The sequence below is a fragment of the Malaclemys terrapin genome, chromosome 9 (genome assembly GCF_027887155.1).
Source record: "Malaclemys terrapin pileata isolate rMalTer1 chromosome 9, rMalTer1.hap1, whole genome shotgun sequence".
Classification (NCBI taxonomy): Eukaryota; Metazoa; Chordata; order Testudines; family Emydidae; genus Malaclemys; species Malaclemys terrapin.
In genome coordinates this window covers 104,328,453-104,352,872 of record NC_071513.1, presented here as the reverse complement: position 1 = coordinate 104,352,872, position 24,420 = coordinate 104,328,453, and the positions used below count along the sequence as shown (strand labels likewise).

The 24,420-nt window shown below is 45.8% G+C and overlaps 1 protein-coding gene across 2 annotated transcripts in view; it reads left to right on the top strand.

Annotated features, from left to right (window-relative positions):
* Positions 1 to 390: 390 nt before the first annotated feature.
* The window catches only part of ATP13A5 (ATPase 13A5), a 58,761-nt gene continuing 34,731 nt past the window's right edge, over positions 391 to 24,420 (top strand). Inside the window, exons 1-13 of one of the 2 annotated variants that reach the window (XM_054040659.1) lie at positions 391 to 610; positions 8,390 to 8,563; positions 9,672 to 9,818; positions 10,011 to 10,081; positions 10,172 to 10,252; positions 10,906 to 10,975; positions 13,175 to 13,309; positions 16,795 to 16,867; positions 17,789 to 17,920; positions 18,507 to 18,677; positions 20,154 to 20,311; positions 20,508 to 20,696; positions 21,952 to 22,013. In XM_054040659.1, coding sequence (XP_053896634.1) covers positions 548 to 610; positions 8,390 to 8,563; positions 9,672 to 9,818; positions 10,011 to 10,081; positions 10,172 to 10,252; positions 10,906 to 10,975; positions 13,175 to 13,309; positions 16,795 to 16,867; positions 17,789 to 17,920; positions 18,507 to 18,677; positions 20,154 to 20,311; positions 20,508 to 20,696; positions 21,952 to 22,013 — 1,526 coding nt within the window. In that variant the 5' untranslated portion in view covers positions 391 to 547. The remainder of the gene's footprint in view (positions 611 to 8,389; positions 8,564 to 9,671; positions 9,819 to 10,010; positions 10,082 to 10,171; positions 10,253 to 10,905; positions 10,976 to 13,174; positions 13,310 to 16,794; positions 16,868 to 17,788; positions 17,921 to 18,506; positions 18,678 to 20,153; positions 20,312 to 20,507; positions 20,697 to 21,951; positions 22,014 to 24,420) is intronic. The other variant, XM_054040660.1, reaches the window with a different exon arrangement.

The window sequence follows — 24,420 nt, the reverse complement described above, 5'->3', positions numbered from 1 at the left end:
TGAAAAATTTTCCCATCAAAAAATGGAGTTTTGATTACATTTTTCATGGGAAGTTTCTCAACAAAACAAAATCTTCTGTTTAGCGCCACAATGAGCTCCGGGGTTTGTGTCCGTTTGAAAACCTCAAAACATTTTTGGTTTTGATTCTCAGATATTTGATTTCCCTTCAATTTATCAGCTCCTGTTTGGTTCTAAGATGCCCAGATCTCTAGGTGGACGCAGCAGGAGGCATGACCCACTTGCTCCCTCCCTCATTTTGCCATTGGTAGTGTCACTTTAAATAGTAATTTTCATATGATTCAGCAAAATAACACTAGGTGGGAGAGGCGTGCAGGAGTTGCATAAGTAAATACCTGAGAGCTTTACAGGCGAGAATGGATTTCTATTCTCTGTGTTGCCAGTTCAACAACGAAGGTGCATGCTCCGGGATTTTTAGAGGCAGTGGATAAGACCATGGTGAGAACTAACTAATGTCCTGAGTTCAAGTCAGTAGCAGCGTCCAAGAGCTCTCTTCCCCGTCAAGAGACAACACCCTGGAGTGAAACTAATGGAAGAAAAGTCCTGGAAGGATCACCATGCATTGCTCAACCCCAAAGAGGAAAACGAGCTGGTAAAGGAAGGAGGGGGGTGATTTCTGGTTTTCTTTTACACCTCACTGGGCCCTCTCAGCCTATGTCATTTCCAACAGATGTCTGTATTTTCTACAGCCAAATTCAGCATTCAAAGTGGGCTTGGTGTTTTCAGCATAGGTTCTGGTTGAAGGCTGAATCAGAGGGTCAAATCCTGAGGTCATGTATTCACTGACGTCAGTTGGGGTTTTGCCTGAGTAAGAACATCAAGATTCAACCTATAGAAATCAGAAAGGAAAAAGACCTAGTGCCCCTGCCAGTGAAGGACTGTTCTGCCCAGTACTTTTCCTCAGGCTTTTTCCAATCTAATCATAGCATCCCTAGCAATGGGGCTTCCACCCCTTCATGTGGGACACCACCGCGCAGGTGAGCAGATCACAGGGAAGATGCTTATAAACTGGCCGCATTTTTCTTTTTCCTGGGTTGAAGTCAACCCTGCATAGTTCTCTGGGACTGAGTCACGCCTGCTCAGGCACACCCTGCTGCAATCTCACATGAGGATTTCTGGGGTCCTACCCTCCATGCCGCAGGTCGGGGGTGACTAAGCTTTGCTGTTGCAGCCCCCAGGGTGGAATCCCATTGCTCCCCAGAGGTGCTTGCCAATCTAACCCCTGTCTTCAGGATGCTTTTGTTAATGTTCATGGAATCAGCCCGTTCTCTTTGTTGTGGTGAGCGTCCTTGTGTGACGGCAGCATTTTGGGGAGGTGGGAAAGGTGGAGCAGGGAGAAGTGCTTTGGAAGTACAATTAGTTGTTCCACATTTTAGCAGCTCATGCCGTGTGCACAAAGGAGTGGTAGTGGAGAGAGTGAGAGAAGGGGGTTTTCTCCTCCCAGGCACTTGTGCAAGGGGTAGCTAGAATCCGGGTTCTTGCTCTCTGTGCACGGGGAGGAGAGCTAGCTGCATCCTCCGAACCAGCTGCTCCCGAGGGACTGGGAGAGTCGCCATGAGCCCACCCCTTCTGCATCCACTGCAGACAGCTGCTGGGAGGGGCATGTGCTGCACCCATTGACAGTAGAGCAGTTTCCACGCCCAGCCCCCCGAGGACCTTTGAGCCTCTGTCCTCTGCAGGCAGAATGCCCCCAGGAGCTGCCTCTCAGGTTTCCCCCGATGCAACTGTAGCTTTTTACCCATCCCCAACTGCCTAGGAAATATAAATCTAATATATCTGAGCTTTGTAAATTACAGTATTTTAGCAGCGCCTTTCGGTGTTAAGCAGCATCAGTGAAGAGAGCTGAGGGTCTCAATCCAGTCCCAGGTGCATGGCAGGGGCTCCTATCTCACATACAGGGCAAGATGGTGGGGGTGGAATGTTTTAATGTCTTGTTGGCTAGCCCGGGCACATCATCCAGCTACACTGAAGAATGATTCTTAGCCAAATCAAGGCTGTCAGCAGACTTTGCTGGCGACATGGCCAGCAGCTGAAAGGAACTGCCCCACAGCCAACAAAAAGCATTTCTCAAAGTTCTAATTCCTGTACATTCCGAAAAACAGACGTGCCGAGACCACCTGCAGCAGCGCCCTCTGGAGAGTCCCAATGCTGTTACAATGCTACGGGCTGCTTCCTGGGTGGTGCACAGATGAGAGGGTTCCCTGCTGCACCTTTCCCCTCCCTTGTATAAGGGGCAGCCAGACTGCTCCTGAGTGCCAGAAGGAGCAGGAGGAATCCTCCTCTTGCTCATTACCCCCTTTGAGAGTTATCTTCACAAGTCCTTGCACGGGGCCTGTACTCCCCAGCTACCCCGTGCCTGGCTCCAGTGGGGGGTTAAAGGATGTCTCTCTCTCTCTCACACACACACTCTCTCGCTCAACCCTGCATAATGTGGCCCTTTGGTTGCACTCATCTGTGGCAGGGAAGAGCATGTGCTCAGGAGGTTGACGGCTCCAGCTCAGCACATTCTGTGCCAATTCATCAGACCTAGAGCCAGAGCGCTGCTGGAATGGGGCTGAGTTGCCATGGGAATGTGTCACAGCTCTGCTTGCCAAAGCCATAGCCGCCCGATTCCCAAGTATTATGTTGCCTTTGGGCGGCATCATCCGGCAACATATTTAATGCCACAAACAGGCTCCGAGGTTCAGCAGAAATGTGCATCAATGCCCTGTCTCCCCCCCCCCCCCCAGTTCCTCTCTTCTATCTGTTTTATCGCCTGAACGTTAAGCATTCAGCTTCCAGAGCTGGCTGGCTGTCCATTATCACAGCGGGCTCCTCTTGTGCGGATCTGTGTTGGATGATCCTGTCGATGGGATGCAGGGCATAGGGCCAACACCGTGGTTTAGATCCAAACCCCGCTTTGGCTGCTGAGCAAGTATACCTGCTATGGCAACACTAAGTCAGGAGAATCTGGACCTGTTCCATCCCATTTCATCAGCCTTTAATATCCCCTGCAGCAGGAACCTTCATCAGCTGAAGATCTGCCCAATTTTCTTCAGGTTTTAAGCGCATGTTTTCTTTCAAAGGCTCCACTCAGGGCTCAACTTAATGAGCACTCAGCAGCTTCATCGGTCAGGTCCCAGGTGAATGGGGAGCTGCTTAAATCAAAGCATGGAGATTCAACAGTGAGGAACTTTATTGTGAGCTTTCCTAACTGTGTGTGCAGTGCATGGTCATACGCCCTCACTCCTATGCTAGGTTCAGTGTAAAACCTGGGATGGGATCTCTGGGGGCAGTCTGTTCTGTTCTTTGGTTGGTCTAAAGTCCTGGTTGGGAACTTCGAGTGAATAACCCCAGGAAATTACATCAGCTAGAACAGAACATAGAGTCCACCAGCATAGATGAACACTAGTGTCTCATCAGCTCCCAGGTGCAGGAAAAGGTGTTAATTTTAATCTATAAAGTCCCATGAGATTTGAAACCTTCTTTAGGAGTGCCCTCCTCCCTATGCACCATCACGAAGGACATGGTCAGCGGAGGCCTTTGTGTTGTTCATAGTCCATTTGTTCAGAATAGTCCATTTTAAGAAGTGGAGGCAAGCTGTTCTCAGTGGAGAGAACACACGTGCTCTGATAGTCTGCCAGTCTGGTTCAGGTGGGGCATGGCCACCTAAACGACTGTTTGATCGATGGAGTAGCATTCCTCTGGCAGGCTGGGGGTTTCACAGGAAGATGAGTACTACTGCTGACTACTATGGACTGTTCTGCACGGCATTCGGTCTTTGAATGTGCCTCAGAGATCAGAAGCCATGGTGATGGGCACATAATACATTGACTTTAAAATACTATCAATTGTGAACTCCTCCTTTGCAGCCCAACTTGTCCAATGTAGTTCAATCAGGCTTCAGGGGACACAGAATTAGAGAAGCCACGTAGCTGGATGTGCTGCCATGTTTTTTTATTACAACCAGTCCTTTCACTTCTCATCCTCGCATTTCTCAGCTTCTTTTGATCTATCTTTGGGTTGTTATGCTCTGTCTTTAGCTAGTGATGAGTGAATTACTTCCACTACAGTATGGATCAACAGCTGAAGTCCTGATGTTTATGAGAACATACTCACAATATCACCCAGAACTGGTATGATCCCCAGGAGGATGGTGATTGAGGAAATTTTGAACATGTGGTTCATAGCAAAAGTATCATTTTCTGCAACCATACCCACATGAACTCTGAGCCCATTAAATCTCATAAGCTAAGCAGAGTCAGGCTGGGTCAATACCTGCATGCGACCCCACCACTGCTAAGGCATAAGTCAGAAATGGTAACAAGCAAAATAAAAATAAAAATGTTTACTAATGCTTAACTTAAACTATATAGGATTCAAGTAAAGATTCTCACCACATGATTTCTGCAGTTTTACTGACCAAACTCTGTAGGCCAGGACCCCTCCCCCAGAGTCCAATGAATGCTTCCATTTTCTCTTTAGGCGCGGTGAATGTGATGGGCAGAGAGAGGGGGGGAAGGGGGAATGCCTCAGGGTGTTTGTCCTCCTTCTCTATAGTTTTAGTCTCCTTAAAAAAACATTTCCAGCTGCATACTAGGAGAGAAAGTCTATGTATAAGGATGTTCCCTTCTGGTTTTTCATCTGTTTGAACTTCCTTTGTCTTCCCTTCCTGCTTGATGACTCTCTTTACTGCTTAAATGCAAATTAAACAGAGCACACATTCCTTTGTTTAGGACAGCCATGTTTGCCAACTTTTGTTTGAGCAGGGATGAGGGTTTGGGAACATGTGTTACCACCACCATCCAGGGGAATCTTATAACTTCACCTGCAGTGTTGCCACACGTTTTATCAGGATGATACTGACCAGCAAATTTTGAGTTTTCAAATTATACCTTACAAGACATGCTTTGTACAAAAATGATTACAGTAGTGTATAGCGTGTGAACATGGGTATATTCTGTCACTGGATATTAATTGGTAAAACAGGAAAATTACCTCATAATACCAGTTCTGTAACCTTTCCATTGTAAACTGGCTAATCAAAATCCAGCCTGTTGTGGATTCAGGCACATCACTGAGCTCTACAAACAGGCAATATTAATCAGAGCAAAGATCTAAAGTTAACATGAAAAGAAGAACAGGAGTACTTGTGGCACCTTAGAGACTAACTAATAAATTTGTTAGTCTCTAAGGTGCCACAAGTACTCCTGTTCTTCTTTTTGCGGATACAGACTAACACGGCTGTTACTCTGAAACTTAAAGTTAACATATAGTTCCTATTCACCGTGCAGGACCTGAGAAGTTTGTGATGTCTGTTTCATGCTTGTATTTCAAACGAACAGATGGAAGAATATGCTGACCCTTCCCTTACGCACAAATCCAATAGAGATTTATAGAGAATGATAGCTTTGTACAGATTTTTTGAACCAACCTATAGAATTTAATAGAAAATGATATTCTTGCTATGGGACTATATATAAAAAAAGAAAGAAAAAGAAAGGATTTCACTCACCATTTAAGTCAGCAGATATTTTTTCTCTGTAATGCAGTGAAGCTTTCGGAGAACGCTGTTGTTTTTCTACTATTAAATTCCATAGGACTTTCCCATAAGGATTTGGTGACTGTTTGGAGACTAAGCTTCCTAGGAGTCTAGTCACCTTAAAACCTGTGTGTGCCTGGAGTTTGCACCTGTGTGAGCCATAGAATCACAGGACAGAAGGGATCTCGAGAGGTCCTCTAGTCCAGTCCTCACCTCCCCTATCCCAGTGAAGAGATGTAGGTGTCTCCAATCCTACACAGGTCTCTGTTATGTGTTATGGAGCGACCGACCAAGCTATGGCGAACACCATAGCTAGTGAGGAGTGCGCTGGATGTCACAGGGTGATTCAAATGCCCTCTGCTCTTAAATAGAGGCAGGTAGATTTCTGCCTGGGTGCCACCTGTCCAGGTTTCCTTGGAGGTAGCTGTCCTGGGAAAAGCGACTGGCCGGATGCTCGGTGCACGTGGGCAGCGGTTCAGGCTCAGGCTCCTGCCGGAGGTGCCGGGTTTTTGTGCCTCAGAGGTGGCCGCTCTGTTTCCAGCTGGGTGCTGGAGGGAGACGGGGGCGGGTGGCAGGGTGCAGAGCAGGGCGGGTGGCGGAGGGGGCTGCTTGGCGGCTGGCTGGCTGGCTGGGCGGCCGTTCCACACCGAGCGCCGTCGCGGGGGCCTGGCTGGGTGCGCTCCCTGATTTTCGGGGCCTGCCCCGAGGCGCCTCAGGCCTGGCTCTCCCGGGGGCTGAGAGCCCGCGGCCTGGGTGAAGTTCCTCCTCCCAGCCACCTGGGGCCCTGTGCCGCGGACAGGCCCCTCTGTCCAGGCCGGCGGCTCCCCGGCCTGGCCCGGCCTGGTGGAGCGTGGCAGGCCGCCGGCTGGACGGGCAGCCCTGGCGGCCTCACAGTCCTACACCTGCCTGCTAGTCGCCAGCTGCAGCAGCAACAGCACCGCCCCCTCCGACCCCGACAGCAAGCCATGGGTGGAGCATGTACGGCCGGGGGGGGCAGAGATGGACCCTGGGGACGGGGGCAGAAGGGACACGGTGTGTGGGAGTGGGAGAGCCAAACCTGGTGTGGGGGGAAGGGGAGGGACAGGTCCCTGGAGGGGCAGAATGTGAGGGAGGGGCCGGGGGGTAGGATGGTGGGGACACGGACAGGCCCCTGGGTTGGGAACTGTGTGCGGGGTGGAGAGACAGGGTCTGGGTGGGATTGGCGGGGGGGGGGGGGGGGAGATAGGAAGGTGGGGACACAGCCAGGCCCCTGGGTTGGGGGTTGGGGGAGGGAACTGTGTGCGGGGTGGAGAGACAGGGTCTGGGTGGGATTGGCGGGGGGGGGGGGGAGATAGGATGGTGGGGACACAGCCAGGCCCCTGGGTTGGGGGTTGGGGGAGGGAACTGTGTGCGGGGTGGAGAGACAGGGTCTGGGTGGGATTTGCTGGGGAGGATAGGATGGTGGGGACACAGCCAGGCCCCTGGGTTGGGAACTGTGTGTGGGGTGGAGAGACATGGTCTGGGTGGGATTTGCTGGGGAGGATAGGATGGTGGGGACACAGCCAGGCCCCTGGGTTGGGGGTTGGGGGAGGGAACTGTGTGTGGGGTGGAGAGACACGGTCTGGGTGGGATTTGCGGGGGAGGATAGGATGGCGGGGACACGGACAGGCCTCTGGGTTGGGAACTGTGTGTGGGGTGGAGAGACAGGGTCTGGGTGGGATTTTTGAGGAGGGGGAGGAAGGGAGACAGGACTTGCAGGGACAAGACGGGAACGATGCGTGTGTTGGGTAGGGAACCAGGCCCTATGCTGGCAGGGGGGGTGATAGAGACAGGATCTGGGTGGTATTTTCGAGGGGCAGGGAGGGAGACAGGACTTGCAGGGACTAAAGGGGAACGATGCGCGTGTTGGCTAGGGAACCAGGCCCTGTGCTGGCAGGGCAGTGATAGAGACAGGGGCTGGATGGAGAGGCCAGCAGCTGGAGGAGTCGAGGCACAGGACATTGTGGGAGTGCCCAGAAGGCGTGTGTAGCGGACAGACAGGAATTGCAGGGAGGAAGGGAACCAGGAGTGTTGGGAGCAGAGATGGATGCAGGGAGGGGAGTAATCTGCAGGGAAGGGGCAGTGGTCTGGGACAATGGAATAATGTGCCTTTGTGGTTTGTGTCGTGGGGAAGAGTCCAATGAGCCTCAGTAAGGGGGGTGAGAGAATCAGGAAGTGGGCTAAGAAATAAGGAGAGATACAAAGGAGACAGAAAACATTTGCAAATTTGACACCATCAGATCAGGATTAAACAAAGACTGTGAATGGCTATCCAACTACAGAAGCAGTTTCTCCTCCCTTGGTGTTCACACCTCAACTGCTAGCAGAGCACCTCACCCTCCCTGATTGAACTAACCTCGTTATCTCCATACTGATTTATACCTGCCTCTGGAGATTTCCATTACTTGCATCTGAAGAAGTGAGGTTCTTACCCATGAAAGCTTATGCTCCCAATACTTCTGTTAGTCTTAAAGGTGCCACAGGACCCTCTGTTGCTTTTTATAGATAGAAGTGTTACTGTGACAGACCAGCTGGATTATGGCAGTGAAAGCTATAGGATCAAGCTAATTCTTCAAGTCTACATGGATGGAGGGTTGAGAATGGACCTTTTCTTCCATATTAAGTATGTGATACTGCCTGGTTGTGGTGGGTTTGGTGTATCTTTTACCTTAATTTTAATGACGTGTTTAGCTGACACAGTTTCATCTCCCAAACTGAAGACGGGGTTGCTTAGAGGGGGAGTATTAGCTAGAGAGTCTTTGCAGCTCTGCTCTTTAAAACAAGTCTCAGTGTCAAACCGTTTCAAAATAACGTCTTGTCTTTGTCCCACAGGAGATATTTGGCTACAAAACTCAAGGCTGCCGGAAAGCCATGTGCATTGCTGGATATATCTTCTCCTGTGGGACTCTTCTCCTTCTGTTTTACTGGAAGCCAGCGTGGGATGTGTGGGCAAACTGCATCCCATGTAACTTGCAAGAAGCAGATGTCATATTGCTTAGAACAACAGTAAGTGCACACTGTAGCGTGTACTTTTAACTGGACGTCTTATTAATTCATATAAAGCTTTCACACACACACACACACACACTTAAGCAGCCTGTCCTACTCTCTCAGTATGTAATAGCAATTTTCTAGTATTTTCCAATGTGAATACTCAAGTTCAGATGTGGACTGACAGGGATAAGTCAGGCATTTGAGGGAACCCACTAACTCCAAATCATTTCCATACAGACATTTTCAGAGAAAGTGATTCAAAAATATTGTGCAGAGGTTATGGTTACATTAACTAGAATTGAAATACTTTAACACTGAACATTAGATACCTCGTGTACACTGCATATCCCCATTGCTTAACCACCAGTGTTAGAGTAGGTCTCATTCTAATATGATTACTGCATAACACTGCAGAATGCTGACTTCTTCTATATTTGCTTACCCTACCTACACGCAAGAATTCAGAAGACAGGACACAACAGAGGGGTCAATCCTAACAAATATGGTTGAGCCTGTCTTTTGTGTAATGCATGTAGCTAATGTCATGAGAGAAACTCTGTAGGATTGATTTTAGAGAGCTGTATCTTAGGCCTTAGCTATATTAGACTTCCACTAATTATATCAGTGCAAACACCTAATATGCATTTGATCTCCAATACATGCACTACATCCCTAATATAGATGCACTTAAAGCAATTAGTAACTTACTGCATTGTTGTAATGGTGATTAATAACTGATCACACTAAGCTATATTAATAAAAACACAATTTAAACTGGTTTAAGTGCATCTGTATTAGACATTTGCACTGATCTAATTAGATCAAATTTAGTTACATTGGTTCTCATTTTCTACTATAGCGAGGCCTTAGTAATATTGCAGCCCTCATTCTGGGAAACGTGTTTTCCAGGGTCAGGAAGCAAGATTAAAATGGGCGATGTTTTAGACCTAGACAGACTTCATTAGGCGAAGCAGACCGTAATGAAGCTCTCTGTTCTCGGCTCCTAACCAAAAGTTCTGTAATTATGTACTGCCAGTCTCTGCCATGGCTTTACACAGAGAACTAGACTAAGAATGTGTCATTCCTTCAAAGCACACTGAACTTCCCTTTATTCCTCCAGGATGAATTTCAAAAATACACCAGAAAGAAGGTGACTTGGATCGACTTGTCCACATTGAATCTATCCGTTAGAGATACATCAGATAGTCTCTTCATTGCTGACAAAGATTCTGTCATAAACAGAGCCATAATGAAGCCAGAATTAAAAGTAAGTCATGGATGGATGGATACAGTACGTGGTGTTAGGTGAAGAGGCAGATGAAAGCTCTTATCTCAGTTTCTTCCTGCGTCTCCCATTAACTTTAACTGGAATTATATCCATGCATCAAGGAAGAGAACTGTCCCTGTAATAAAGTGAATCTGGGTGTTCTAAATGGCATTTGTGCCTTTGGTTTTGCAGGTCAGAAGCATCCAGGTACAGAAAATTCGATATATTTGGGATCTCTCTGTGAAGCAGTTCCAGAAAGTCGGGTGAGTTTAATCGCTCATTACAAAGTTCTTTGAAGAAGCAAAAGCCCCTTTCAGAACATCATTGTTTGAACTCTCTCATGGTTATCTTAGATCGCTAGATGACAGCAACTCATGTTACGACATACATCACAAGTTTGGAACTGGTCTGACGAGAGAAGAACAGAATATCAGGTACAGTCCACGCCATTTCCAATCTATTTGATATTTCAGATTTAAAAAGGCATATGGGCCCAATTCTTTTCTTCCTTACTCACATTTCACATCAGTTTATTACCATTTACTTCAGTAGTAATGTAAAGTGCGCTGATGACATTGAGAGGGTGGACAAAATGAATGCACCTTGCACTCTGAGGAGCATAGTCACAAATGGCCTCAGTTACAGTGATGTAAATCTGGAGAAACACCATTGACTCAATGAGGTTAGAATTGGCCCTAAGAATGGGAGAAGAAGGGAGGGAAGTACTGCCATGTTTCACCAGTCTACCAAGCCAGGCTCACAGCAAGAGTCAGTAGTAGGTCAAAGACGCTTTTTGGCCTTTGATAAAACTTGCATGAATTGCATGAGACAAGTGAACATTGGTCTCAGTGTAATTCCCCCTCAGATTCAATAGCTTCTTGATAGACTTCTGTCTCATTCTGCCATCTGTGTTCTTGATATTACTTTTAAGATGTGGTTTTACCATTATTTTATAATGCCATTTTTTGTGTATGTGAATTCTTAGTTACATCAGAGGTCTGAACTGAAAGAGCTAGGGATCTTCTACAGGGGCATATGCCAGGGAACTTTGTTTCTTTGATATTAACCAATTCATGATCTCCTACAGGAGGTTAGTGTGTGGGCCCAATGCCATTGAAGTTGAAATTCGTCCTATTTGGAAGTTACTTTTTAAAGAGGTAAGCTGCATCTCTATTTTTAAGTCTTGTTATTTGAAGAGAGAGCTCAGAAACATTTTGAGAGTAACATTTCATTTTTCTACCCTGGAATTCAGCAATTGATGGCATAGATACTTACTAAAAACAAAGCAGTGTAGAAAAAACTCAGTGATACATGATACAGTCATCCCTTCAGTTGTGCCAATTCCATTCCTCTAACTACAATGGAGTTATACTGGGATAACAGAGAGGACAATTTGACCCTTTATGTACAGCTTAAAAAAAATGGTTAGATGGCGGATTAAGAAAGAAAAATGTGATTGCTGGGTCTCGTTCTGATCCCATTGACACTGTGGTATAAATCAAGAGTAACTCCACTGAGTTACATTAGTGTAAAGCTTCTGTAAGAGAGAAATCAGGACTATCCTACATATGAGCACATCCATATAGGGTGTAGCTACACTACTTCAGACTATGAACTCATTGTATCTCATATGATGAGCCAGACATGAGCAGTACCTTGATGGGAGACTAACCACCAATAAAAACATAGGTTTCACAGCAAGTGGTGTTGGTGACTGAGTACTTGTCACTGTTCCCTCGGGGTCAATACTAGATTGATACCCATCGTGGTGTGAGGAGTCACCATCTTTAAGACAAGGTGTACAATTTCAGGTTTGATCATTAATAATCCAGTAGCACTTTTTGCAAGGATAGAGGTTAGCCTAGTGCCCTTCTGTCTCCTTAAATTCCCCTTGTCAATTGAAAAACAAAGTATTTTTGACTTTGTATCCTAAACTATTCGTTAGTACTGCTGTGGCCTGCTAAACAGTTGCTGTTTCTCTGTAGAAGTGACTGCACTCAGTATTGAGTGCAGAAATCGTAATGCCGAAGAGAACTCCAGGAGAGCACTTTAAAACAGGCTATTTAATTTGAACTTTGCACTTGCATCGAAGTGTGCAGCCTCATGTGTGATGGTTTTTAGGACTGTGCCTCTAGGCAGGTCTCTGAAAGCGGTGGTGCTTTGCTTTAAGTGCACAAGGAAGTGTCAGTGATGGACTGCCCTGGTGATAATATTGGCCGGGATACTACTGTATTGGCTGAGTGTACATCTTTGTTTTGCTCCTGACCCTTTATTCCTTAGACCTGGGTGAATATTTGCAAAAGTGTGTTCCCATAATTTTCATTCAGGGGTTAAATTTTTCAGTAAATTATTTACTCAGTGCTAGCCTTATGCAGGCAAAGATCCCATTGTCTTCAGTGGGTATGTTGGCTACTCCAGAATGGAGCCTTTAGTTTAATGATTGAAGAGTGGGTTAGTATCTGAAGATTTTTACTTAATTCCTGCATTGGTTAATTCGGATACTGGAATAACCAAGATTACTGGGCCACATTATGCCCTCACTTATCCCCACATATAGAGTTCAGTGGAGCTATGTGGGTTAAGTCAAGACATAATTTGACCTAGGGAATGTGGGCCTGATTCTCCATTCCCGTATGACGTACTGAAGTCAGTAGTGACAATGCTATAAAACTACTGTAAGATTAGGAAAAAAATCAACCTCCCCATTTTTAATTGACTCCAAAGTTTGGTCCAGCTAAGGGACAACCCCTAAGGGAAAGTCCTCTAGAATTTAATAGTAAATTAAAACCTTTCTGCGGGATCTCATTCTCTACTAAATTCAGTAGGTTTTTAGAGTAATTTCTGTTGAACCCTATTGGTTTTTCTCACCTGAGTTCCATAGGACGTTACCATAAGGGAATAGTTTTCTTTCTAATTTTCCAAATAAATTAGAATTGATAATATTATCCTAGTATTAAACATTAAATCCCAAAGGATTCATGACATTTTGGGTAGCTCAGTATTTTATTCATTGCCTCTTTGCTGAGACCACTTATGAGTGCCGCATGTGATGGCCATTTTTGTGATGTAAATAGTTTGAGACCACCAATTCATTTTGGCGAAATCACTGCACAGCCATCAGATGACAACTAGTTCTGAGCCAAATCAAATCAACAAGATGGAGGTGAAAGCTATCAGTCCCCTGAACCACCATGGGAGAGTATTGGCTTGTGACAAGCCCCACAATTCTGTTTTAAATTACATTGAAAAGATTCCATGAAATCTATAGTGAAACCTTTTCATCTTCGCCCACGTGCGAGCGACCGCTGAACAAACTGTGGATTTCTCCTGACTGTGTGATATATTTGTGTTTGCAGATTTTAAATCCCTTTTATGTGTTCCAAACCTTCACTCTGACTCTGTGGTTGAGCCAAGGTTACATCGAGTATTCCGTGGCTATCATAATCTTGTCAGTCATTTCTATTGGCTTAACCGTGTATGATCTCAGACAGGTAAGGCTGCTATTCATGTAATCAGTTTTCCAGTTCAGCCAACAGTAATAATTTCATTTGTCTTAGACACAGAATAAGAAGCAATTTCTGCACTCTGTCCTTTTGGTTAGCTGGTATTATTGCAGATTCCACAAATTCACTGAAGATTAGAGTTGGGCCATCCATGAATTTTGGATCCAGCTTGGAATTTCCCCAAAGTGCAAGGGGGTTCAGAGCCAGCAAATAACAGGCCTAACATAAAAAAGAAATGTGGTATTTGTGATGGCTTGGGTCACAGAAACCCCCTTGGGACTACCACCTGATGTGCTTAGACTACCTCTGAGCCCGTTTTCCCTGCCAGCTTGGGACTTCAGTACACTGTCTTGTTGAGCCAGACACGCTAGCCTGCTGCAAACACAGACCCAGGTCTGAACCACGTCCCCCCACAAGCTGCAGGCTTAACTGAAAACGGCTTAAGAAGTGCTCCTGTCTCTAGCCCCAGATACCCAGTTCCCAATGGGCTCCAAACCCCAAATAAATCAGTTTTACTCTGTATAAAGCTTATACAGGGTAAACTTATAAATTCTCTGCCCTCTATAACACTGATAGAGAGATATGCACAGCTGTTTGCTCCCCCGGGAATTAATTACTTGCTCTGGGTTAATTAATAAGTAAAAGTGATTTTAAGTATAAAAGGTAGGATTTAAGTGGTTCCAAGCAATAACAGACAGAACAAAGTAAATTACCAAGCAAAATAAAACAAAAACACGCAAGTCTAAGCCTAACACAGTAAGAAACTGATTACAGATGAAACCTCACCCTCAGAGATGTTCCAATAAGCTTCTTTCACAGACTAGACTTCTGTCTAGTCTGGGCCCAATCCTTTCCCCAGAACAGTTCTTGTTCCAGCTCAGGTGGTAGCTAGGGGATTTCTCATGACTGCCACCCCTTTGTTCTGTTCCACCCACTTATATATCTTTGGCACAAGGCAGGAATCCTTTGTCCCTGTCTGGGCTCTCACCCCTCCTTCTAAATGGAAAAGCAAGAGGTTAAAGATGGATTCCAGTTCAGGTGACATGATCATATGTCACTGTAAGACTTCATTGCTCACTTGCCAGCACACACATATACAGGAAGACTTACAAGTAAACAGAGCCATTTACAACCAATTGTCCTGGTTAATGGGAGCCATCAAGATTCCAAGCCACTGTTAATGGCCCACACTTTGCATAACTACAATAGGACCTCAGAGTTATATTTTATATTCCTAGTTTCAGATACAAGAATGATCATCCTATTTGTATGAATGTAACACACTCAGTAGATTATAAGCTTTGTAATGATACCTTACAAGAGACCTTTTGCATGATGCATATTCCAGTTACATTATATTCACACTAATTAGCATATTTTCATGACATCATATGCAGTACAACCTCATAGTATTAGTCTTAAATTCTCAGACGAGTTAATACATCTCTGCCTTTTAGACACATCTTCCAGTAACTTCACTTTACCTCAGTCATTCTCTGAGGAAAAGGATATTGTGTTTTTCAGATGAAGCCACAAAAATGTTCAGAGTTGGCCTATGCACCCAAAGCTAACATGCTTATCCAAGATGTACCTGAATTGCTTCATTCAGTCTGCATACCTGGCTTAGAATTTATTAATTCAATCCTATGAGGCACTTGCACACCGTTGTGGGACCTCAGCACTTCGCATGACCAGGCTGTTTGTGAGGACAAATACTCCTAACATTTCTGGTATTTCCTGCCTTCAAGTCAGGCTAAAAGTACAGAGAATACCCTCTCTCCTGTTATGTCAGAGCTGCCAGCCCTCTTGGCGAGGCAAAGAACTCCGACGGCGAAAAACTACAAAAAGAAAAATAACCCTATTTTCAAAGGTCTAGGAACATGCAATTCAGGCATTTGGGACAAGGTTTGGCTGGGGGAGGGGGGCAGGGGGGTAATTGTTTCAGGGCAAACGTTTTGCTGATCCTCAGGTGAGGTTGTTAACTGCATGGGAGTGAAGCCTTTAAGTCTAAACAACATGAGCCAAATCATCCCTGGTACAAGCAAACTGACATTCTCATGGCAGTCCATGAGAAAGATAGCTGGTGATGTCAGTGGTGGCAGAAGTTACAGCTGGGATGTAGGTGGGTTGGGAAAAGGGCATAAGTGGTAAAGTAGTTTAATTTGCACCCATTTGGCATTCCCTGTTTATAAACTGAGTGACATAAATGCATTGCTGAGGTGGCAGTGGAAAGGAGAGGCAGCAAGAAAGTCAGCTTTCAGGAAAATAAAGTACGACTTCCTGCTGACTGTCATCTTGATGCAAGGGACACTGCTTTATCACGTAAACACGCTTTGTAAACGGTGTGTAACTTAAACTACAGTCTGAGTCACCAATGAAAAATGGCCCCACATCTTTTACATATGACCTCCACTGAATTACTAATTCATGTACTTACAAGAATTGAATCCTAGAGCAGGTGATAGTGGGCTCTGCCCTGTTCACTCCTACCCCCCCCCCCCAGAGACCGATGATATATTGTCCTTGCTGGAGAAGATTATGGCACTGAGCTACTTCTATTTTGTTACTGTCCTAGCTCAAATGCACAGCACAAACCTCACGCAGGTCTAAGGTGTTGAAGCAGCACCAGTGTTACTTTGAGGGACCTGCCATTTCAATTGGTGTGCGCATCCCGCATTCCAGTGCACCCAGAACACAAACAATGAGCTAGCCAGTGTTCTTGGGCTAAGCTTTTAGCATGAAGAGTGACCATTGTCTGAGCCAAAGGGTCCTCTTCCAACTGGTCTGAAGTTTTTATAAGAAGAACACTGATTAAGAAGCCCACACCTATGACTAGATTTTATAACTAACTTTTAAATTAAGGTGACATATCCCCATTACAATACTGTACAGAGCCCAAACCTGTGATACTTCACCTCATCAGTTTATAACTCCGGATATGCAAATTGCTAAATTGGATTACAACCAGCCACCTGCCATTTAGAGATATCGAACTAAAATGACCAAAAGTATAGATTCTGTTTCTGTTTTTTTGCAGTAGTAACCTCTGTAATAACTGGATATTTACACTCGGTTGTTCTTTTGAGCCCCTTCCAAACAGGGGAAAAAATGGACCAACAGGTGGAAATTCACTACTTAGGGATTGGAAATGTCATGGAAAACAGAGCCTGATTCATTTCTTAATGTTGCAAAGCAAGAATAACTTTACTAATGTGAAATTGGCATCATGAGTGGAAAAATCACGCCCCATTACACTGTACAGCTTGTTCTGCTGTCTAACCGGGGGCAAACCCTTTGAACACATTTCCTGATTGGTAAGGAAAGCATAAGGAGTATGAATCTTACCACTTATAATCCAATTAAGTTCAGTTTCAATGATCAAGAGTAAGCTTCATAATAGTAAAGTATAGTGTTTTGCTTGGCACAAGTACTGTATTAGTATTTCAACACTTAATTTGCTACCCAATCGACAGCAATCTGTGAAGCTGCATGACCTTGTTGAGGAACACAACAAAGTCCAGGTTACAGCCTGCACAAAGGACGAAGGTGAGTGATGTCGTTGGCCTTCTTCCCCCTACCCCTTCTAATTCAATAGGGGGTCAAACTCTGCATTTGGAAGTACACAGACATACTTAGGCTTATCTGCTTGCAGATGTATTTCAGTATCAAGAACAAATTGGGTAAAGTAACTCCATAGGGCAGTGACTAGGATGTTAGCCATGGACACGTGAGACCAGAGCTCAATTCCCTGCTCTACTACAGACTTCCTCACCTCAGTTTGTCTCTCTGCACCTTGGTTCTCTATCTGTGCGATGGGGATTACACCCTGCCTCCCAGCGATGTTGTGAGGCTGAGTCCATTAGGGATTATGAGGTGCTCAGATACCATGGTCATGGGGGTCATAGGTACCTTAGGCAGGTTCTCTTATCCAAAGCAATTTATAGACATTAACTAATTAAGCCTCAGAACATCACTTCAAGGTAGGCAGGCAGACAAGTGTTTTCACTTGTACCACTGTAGATCCATAAGTGTGGTTTCTCCGAAACCAAACAATGGAGTAAAGCAGTTTGGTTGTGTAGTGCACAGGGGCGGCTCCAGGCACCAGCACAGCAAGCGCGTGCCTGGGGCGGCAAGCCGTGGGGGGCAGCCTGCCGGTCGCTGTGAGGGTGGCAGGAAGGTGGCTTTCGGCGGCGTGCCTGCGGGAGGTCCGCTGGTTGCGCGGCTTCGGCGGCAATTCGGCGGTGGGGACACCAATGGTGCAACACCGGCGGACCTCCCGCAGGCATGCCGCCGAATCCATGTGACCAGCGGATCGCCCGCAGGCGCGCCACCGAAAGCCGCCTGACTGCCGTGCTTAGGGCAGCAAAAAACATAGAGCCGCCCCTGGTAGTGCAGGCCTTAAAATGTTCCTGTGGATCATAACCTGTGTCTAAGTGAACACTCACTTCATTTTATATTTTACTATAGGTTGCAAAAAGCTGGAGTCTCGTTATTTGGTCCCAGGAGACATCCTTGTTTTAGAAGGAAAGAAGCATTCTTTGCCATGCGATGCTATCCTGATCGATGGAGGCTGTATTGTAGATGAAGGCATGCTCACAGGTATAAACTTGGATTTTGATTCATCTTTTGTCTCCATGCAGTTCTTTGCTCTCTCTCTGGAGATATGTTTTTATCAATTCTGATTACAAATTGTTTATCCTATATCCGAATGAGTTGTTGCACAATAAGGAAAGACTGTGTTTTGAATAATTTGCAGTCTCCTTGGGAAGGGCTTCTGATTAGTTCTAAACTGCTCAGCATAACTCAATTTCTTACTAAAGATGAAACCAGATCTATGTAATGTATTGTCAGGAACAGGAAATACAACACACACAAAAACACAAAACCATTGTTTTTAAATGCTCTGTGTGGGCAGACAATGATACACACACTTCAGCAGCAGATTGCAGTGTCACCATATACACTTAGCCACTATAAAACGGTGTCTATCTGAGGGCAAAGTTTGCCCCAAGTCTTTAGATTGAAAACCAGGGAGGTGCCTGAAGTGCTCGGATGTGAAAAATCATTTATTTATTTAATTATGTATTTAAAATTCTTGCTGATTGGATATATATTAATTGCCCATTTCCTGAGTCTGATGGAATTTAAATACACCCTAACTGGAATTGTACAACACGATCTTTAGGTGAAAGTATTCCGGTAACTAAAACCCCTTTGCCCCATACGGAGAACACCAAGTTCTGGAAAACACACAGTGCAGAGGATTACCGAAGACACGTCCTCTTCTGTGGAACAGAGGTCATACAGACCAAGCCCACAGGCAAGGGACCAGTGAGAGCTGTTGTGCTGCAAACTGGTATTTATTTTTGATTTTACTGGTCGGGTGGTGGGGACCAGATGGCCCAGGGGACACATAGTAAAGCTGTTCTCCCTACATCCCTGGTTCAAATCCAGCCCATGTCAGAGACTGAAAGTTATTTATTCCCATCTGATGGTTGTGTTTTGGTGGGTCTCAGTCTAGTTCCTAGTGGACAGGGGCCCACATTCCAAACGACTGGTGTTACTGGTCTCCCTTGACAGCAGTCTCAGTAGATAGGCCTGGGTTTGTCTACCTCACAAAACCCTCCAGGGGCTTGTCTACACACAAAGCTTTAACCAGGCCAGTATAAAGTGGTACAACCCACAGTTCTATCAGTACAAAGGTGCTTTATAGCAATTTAGCTATTCCCATATGGGACGGGAGATAAGATGCAATACCTTTATACCAATGTTACTGCATTCGCACTAGGGTTTGTATGGGTATAACTATTGCAGTAATCCAAAACAGTTAAGGCAGCACAATAACTGTGTGCAGACCAGACCCAGGTACGCTACCAGGACAGCACAGGAAGCGTGAACTGCCACTGTTTGGTGCTGTACCTCTTCCTTTCTCACTGACTAGAGGACCTCGGTCTGCATGGCTGACAACTCGGCACCTTTCACCACTACTAACAGCTTTTTAGAAAGAAATCTCACTGTTCCCGTTTAATGCGCGCGAGCTGATCTAGTTTGGTAGATAAAGAATGTTCAGTCCAACTGCAGTCTGAGTTTTATTTAATCACAGAGGACGTTCACCCCCTCCCTCCATCACACTCGCAAAGGCTGAGTGAGCTATCTTACTGCACGGCACTCGGGGTGTGTCTCCGCTGCGTCTGGGAGAGAGCTTTCCATCCCAGGCCCACAGACTTGTGCGAGCAGGGTTCACACTAGACGGTGATTTACATTGCAGCTCAGGCTGGAGCTTGCACTCTCAACCCGCCCCTGCCCCCGCCCCAGCCCTCTAGACATCGGAGCCTGAGCTCCAGCCCGAGCCACAATGTGAAAGCGAGGCAAGTCTGTGGGCCCAGGCTGGGAGCTTGCTCCCATAAGCAGTATAGACCGAGCCTACAGACTTCAGCCCAAACCCACAGGCAAGGTCCTGTGTGGCTGCTATTCCAGCCCTGCTACAGAACAGTGTCTCCTGCTTCCCCTCTGTGCTCCCAGGATAGGGGTTCCTATAAGTATAGATACAACGATCCTTCCCCAAATCTCTCCCATCCATGCCTGTGCATTCAGAGCAGGTGTGAAATCCGCCTCCCAGGGGCTACCACCACCCAGGTGAAGGTGTGAAATGAGGGGTTATGTCATGGAGAGTCTTTGCCTGTTGGTGAATTTCACCCTACATGAGCTGGCCAGATATTTTGTAGTGCCTTCAGAAAGTCTTTACAATACCATCCATCTCCTAATTCAATTGTGTTCAACCTATCGTGTCATTAGATAACATACACAATTTGTGGTGATTGTCTTAATATAGGGTTCAACACAGCCAAAGGCGATCTGGTGAGGTCCATCCTCTACCCCAAGCCCATGAATTTCAAACTCTACAGAGATGCCTTCAAATTCATCATAATCCTTACATCGATTGGCGTGCTTGGACTGATCTATACAGTGTGTGTGTATGTACAGCACAAGGTAAGTATTAGTAACGTGATAATGGAATTCCTTCCCCACTGAAATTCCTTCCTTCCGAACCCTGAGTAAGGCAGCTGTTTGGAACAGCACGCTGCACATACAGTTTCTGCTCAGATAGTCCAAGCTTTCGAACCTTCAAAGAGTAAAAACAGGTTGAATATCATCAACAGGTTTGTTGTGTTTGTTTCTTTTCCAGAAACCAGTAGCTGAAACAGTGGCAATGGCGCTCCTCCTCTTCACTGTTTCTGTCCCTCCTGCAATACCAGCTGCTTTGACAACAGGGATTGTTTATGCCCAAAAGAGGCTGAAGAATAAGAAAATTTTCTGCATTAGCCCCCAAAGGATCAATATATGCGGGCAAATAAACCTGGTTTGCTTTGACAAAGTAAGAAACAGATTACAGCTATTAAAGCAAGATTGCTGCAATAGATTTTAATGCTTTTTGCGGGTTTGGGATTTTGTTCCATTAATGCCATAAACGTTCTTGGCACTTTTGTTCTTGCTCACTCACAGCCAAGTCAAATTCAGACTGCCTCCTCTGGGTATGTTGGACCCAGGACCTGCACAAAGCCTTCCAGGCAGAACCCTCTTCAGGGAGCTGAAGGGGGCGGAGTAGTAACCATAGAGGCATGAGTGCCACCACATAGCCTGCTTGCCAGCGAAGCATGCTTTGTGCCAGCTCTGGGGTGTGGTGCAGAGGTTACTCTGGAATCTGTGCTTGTCTAGGAAGCACCACATACAACAAAGGTCACGGAGTGGCTGCTATGCCACACCTGTCCCCAGCCCCAATACAGATTAGCTCCCAAAAGCCCAGTTTCTCAAGTGTCCCTGTGGTCTCTGAGAATCTCTTCCTGTGCATGTTTGCAGGAAGAGGCTGGGTTCAACTGCTGTGACCTGTTTGGAGTCCCCCAACCTCACGGAGTTCGCACACATCACTCCACCTCAGGCAGGAACAACCAATGCTGGGGCTCTGTGTAGGGCTGTAATTGGATCAAAACGTGGTCCCCACCCCCAGGCGGACACTGCCTCCAGACTGAGACCAGACCATGGTTCCCCCCGGACACTGCCTCCAGACTCATCTCTGGATCTTTCTGTGGTTTTTACATTAATTCTGTTGTCTTTTAACGCGTGGTGAATAATATACCTCCAGACACTGAAACTCTCCTGAAAACAATGGGCCAGATTTACAGCAAGTACGAACCAGCACAGTCCCATTGCACTGTGTGTAACTGTGCTAGCTTAGGCAAGCTGGGAATTTGGTCCATAATTTCCTTAGATCACAAGCGTGAACGTTGGGGATAAAACACCCCTTTCTAGATTTCTGAGATGCCTCGACTCTCTCTGCCCAGAACATACAATTTAATTTTCATGTTTTCAACTATACAGGGCCAGCTCCTGGGCTGGGGTGAACCAGTTCAGCTTCATTCATTTCAGTAGAGCTAGGATGATCTTCACAACTGAGTATCCGGCCCGCTGTAGTTTGTTGTAAATGTATTGTCTGTATTCCTGGTTCTCCTCTCAGCTACACCAGTTTTACACTGGCATGACTGACTTCAGTGCAGTTTGATTTACACGAGCGTTAGTCAGAGAATCAGGGCCTGAACCTCTAATAAAATAATCAGATGTTTGTTTGACCCTAGACTGGCACCCTAACAGAAGATGGACTGGACCTCTGGGGGCTGATCCCTTCAGAAGGAAGCCGGTAAAGAGCTTTGTCCACAAATGGATTTTGTAGTTTGGGATTGTGTTTAGTGATGGGCAGATCTCAGATATATTGTCTAAACAGCCAAGAGTTCATCCGAACCTTACCCATGAGGGAGCTTCCTCATATGCCCAGCTATAGTAAAGAGAGGGTCAATGTGGTCTAGTGACTAGGACACTGGCATGGGAGTCAAGAGAACTGGGGTCTCCTCACAGCTCATTCCCTGACCTGCTGGGCAAGTTGCTTTGCGTCTTTCACTTCCCTCGTTGTCCTGTCCTGTCTAGCCAACCATCTGTCACCCAAACAACTTTGAAAATAAATGAAATCACTACTTTGGCCACTGTTAACATCCAGACCACCCTCAATGGACATACCTTAGCAGCCAAACTCATCAGACTGAAACGTTCAGACTCCGCCCCCTGCAACAAACTGCATTTCAATTCCCGTTCCAAAATTCTTTGAGAGCCTGAGGTGACAAGTGGGGTGTAATTGCAAAAAGTGTTGATTATAGCCAAAAATCAGCTGTTTATTGTTCATGCCATGGCTATAGAGATTAATTTTAAACCCACATTGCACTGCGCATATTCCATTTGGCTCAAATACATTTGAGGAGAGATTAGCTGCCCATCATCTTTCACCGGGGCTCAGCATATGCATTATATCAACATCCCAGACTTTAGCAGTGGTTGCCAACATATCGGGTACTTCAGCACAGAGGAGAAGATTGTATCATGATGAGTGATAGAGTGAGTGAGAAAGTTGCAGCGCTGTAAAGTGCCAGTGGAGACAAGCCCTAAGAGTTTCCCACAGGACAGAGAGATAATTACTACCTGATGCACATTAGATAAGATTATTTAACAAGTGCCGCCCAATAAACCATTATTTGGTAAGACTTTCCTGCATTTAGCAATACAATCTCTATCTGGCTCCTGGCCATTAACCAACAGAGGTTCCATGTACAATTCTCACCAGACAGGACATTTTGTTTGGCAGAAAGCTCAAAAACCACAAAAGGGAAAATAGCCCTGAATAATGTCATGATTATTTCACTTGAGTTAACTGTGCAGTTCCATGTCTGTTCATGTGACATGGGGAACAAAATGAGCGACACGTGCAAATAAATTTGTATTCAGTGTTGCTGTAGCCGTGCTGGTCCCAGGATATGAGAGAGACGAGGTGGGGGAGGGGATACCTTTTATTGGAGCAACTTCTGTTAGTGAGAGAGACAAGCTTTTGAGCTTACACACAGCTCTTCTTCAGGTTCTGGCCACCGGGTGTCTCTTTCACCCACAATGAAAGAGATTACCAGCAAATAAAATCGGCATTTATGTAACTAGGAAATTCTATAAGGTGCCAACAGGGGCATCATTTCAGATTTCCATGGGTGGGGAGTGGGCAAATTTCAGAGGCGGCCCAGGAGCAGAGCCCCTATATTTAGTGGTCTGGGAGGTGTAGACCACAGGTAGGTCTGGCATGACTGAGGAGTGGCTGAGCCAAATTTGAGTGGCTTTGCAATCCTATGCTCCAGATCGCAATAGCAAACATTTTGGGGCAGTTGGGCGGTTAACCTGGGCCCTTCCTCAGCAAAATTGTAGTTTCACCTTGACTCAAACATTGGTGGGGCTGGGCCTATGAGCACAGGGAATGGTGCAATGCCACCTTCCTGCCCTACCTAAATGTCATGTTCAGACTTTGCTCAGCAAGAACCCATGCTGATGACTTGCCAACATACCAGTTTGGGCTAATTCTGTCTGCACTGATCTAATTAGTAAATCTGCATCATTACTCCACTCCTCCTTAAACAACATCCTACAAAGAGACTTGCTGAGGGCTAGGCTGGGTGTCACTATGCAGTTTCAGCAAAAACAATGAGGAGTCCTTGTGGCACCTTAGAGACTAACACATTTATTTGGGCGTAAGCTTTTGTGGGCTACAGCCCACTTCATCAGATGCACGGAGTGGAAAATACAGTAAGCAGTATAAATATTACAGCACATGAAAAGATGGGAGTGGCCTTACCAAGTGGGGGGTCAGTGCTAACGAGCCCAATGCAATCAAGGTGGAAGTGGCCTATTCATTCTCAACAGTTGATAAGAAGGGGTGAATATTAAGAGAGGGAAAATTACATTTTATAGTGACCCATCCACTCCCAGTCTTTATTCAGGCCTAATTTGATGGTGTCCAGTTTGCAAATTAATTCCAGTTCTGCAGTTTCTCATTGAAGTCTGTTTTTGAAGTTTTTTTGTTGAAGAATGGCCACTTTTAAGTCTGTTATTGAGTGTCCAGGGAGACTGAAATGTTCTCCTACTGGTTTTTGAATGTTACAATTCTTGATGTCTGATTTGTGTCCATTTATTCTTTTGCGTAGAGTCTGTCCGGTTTGGCCAATGTACATGGCAGAGGGGCA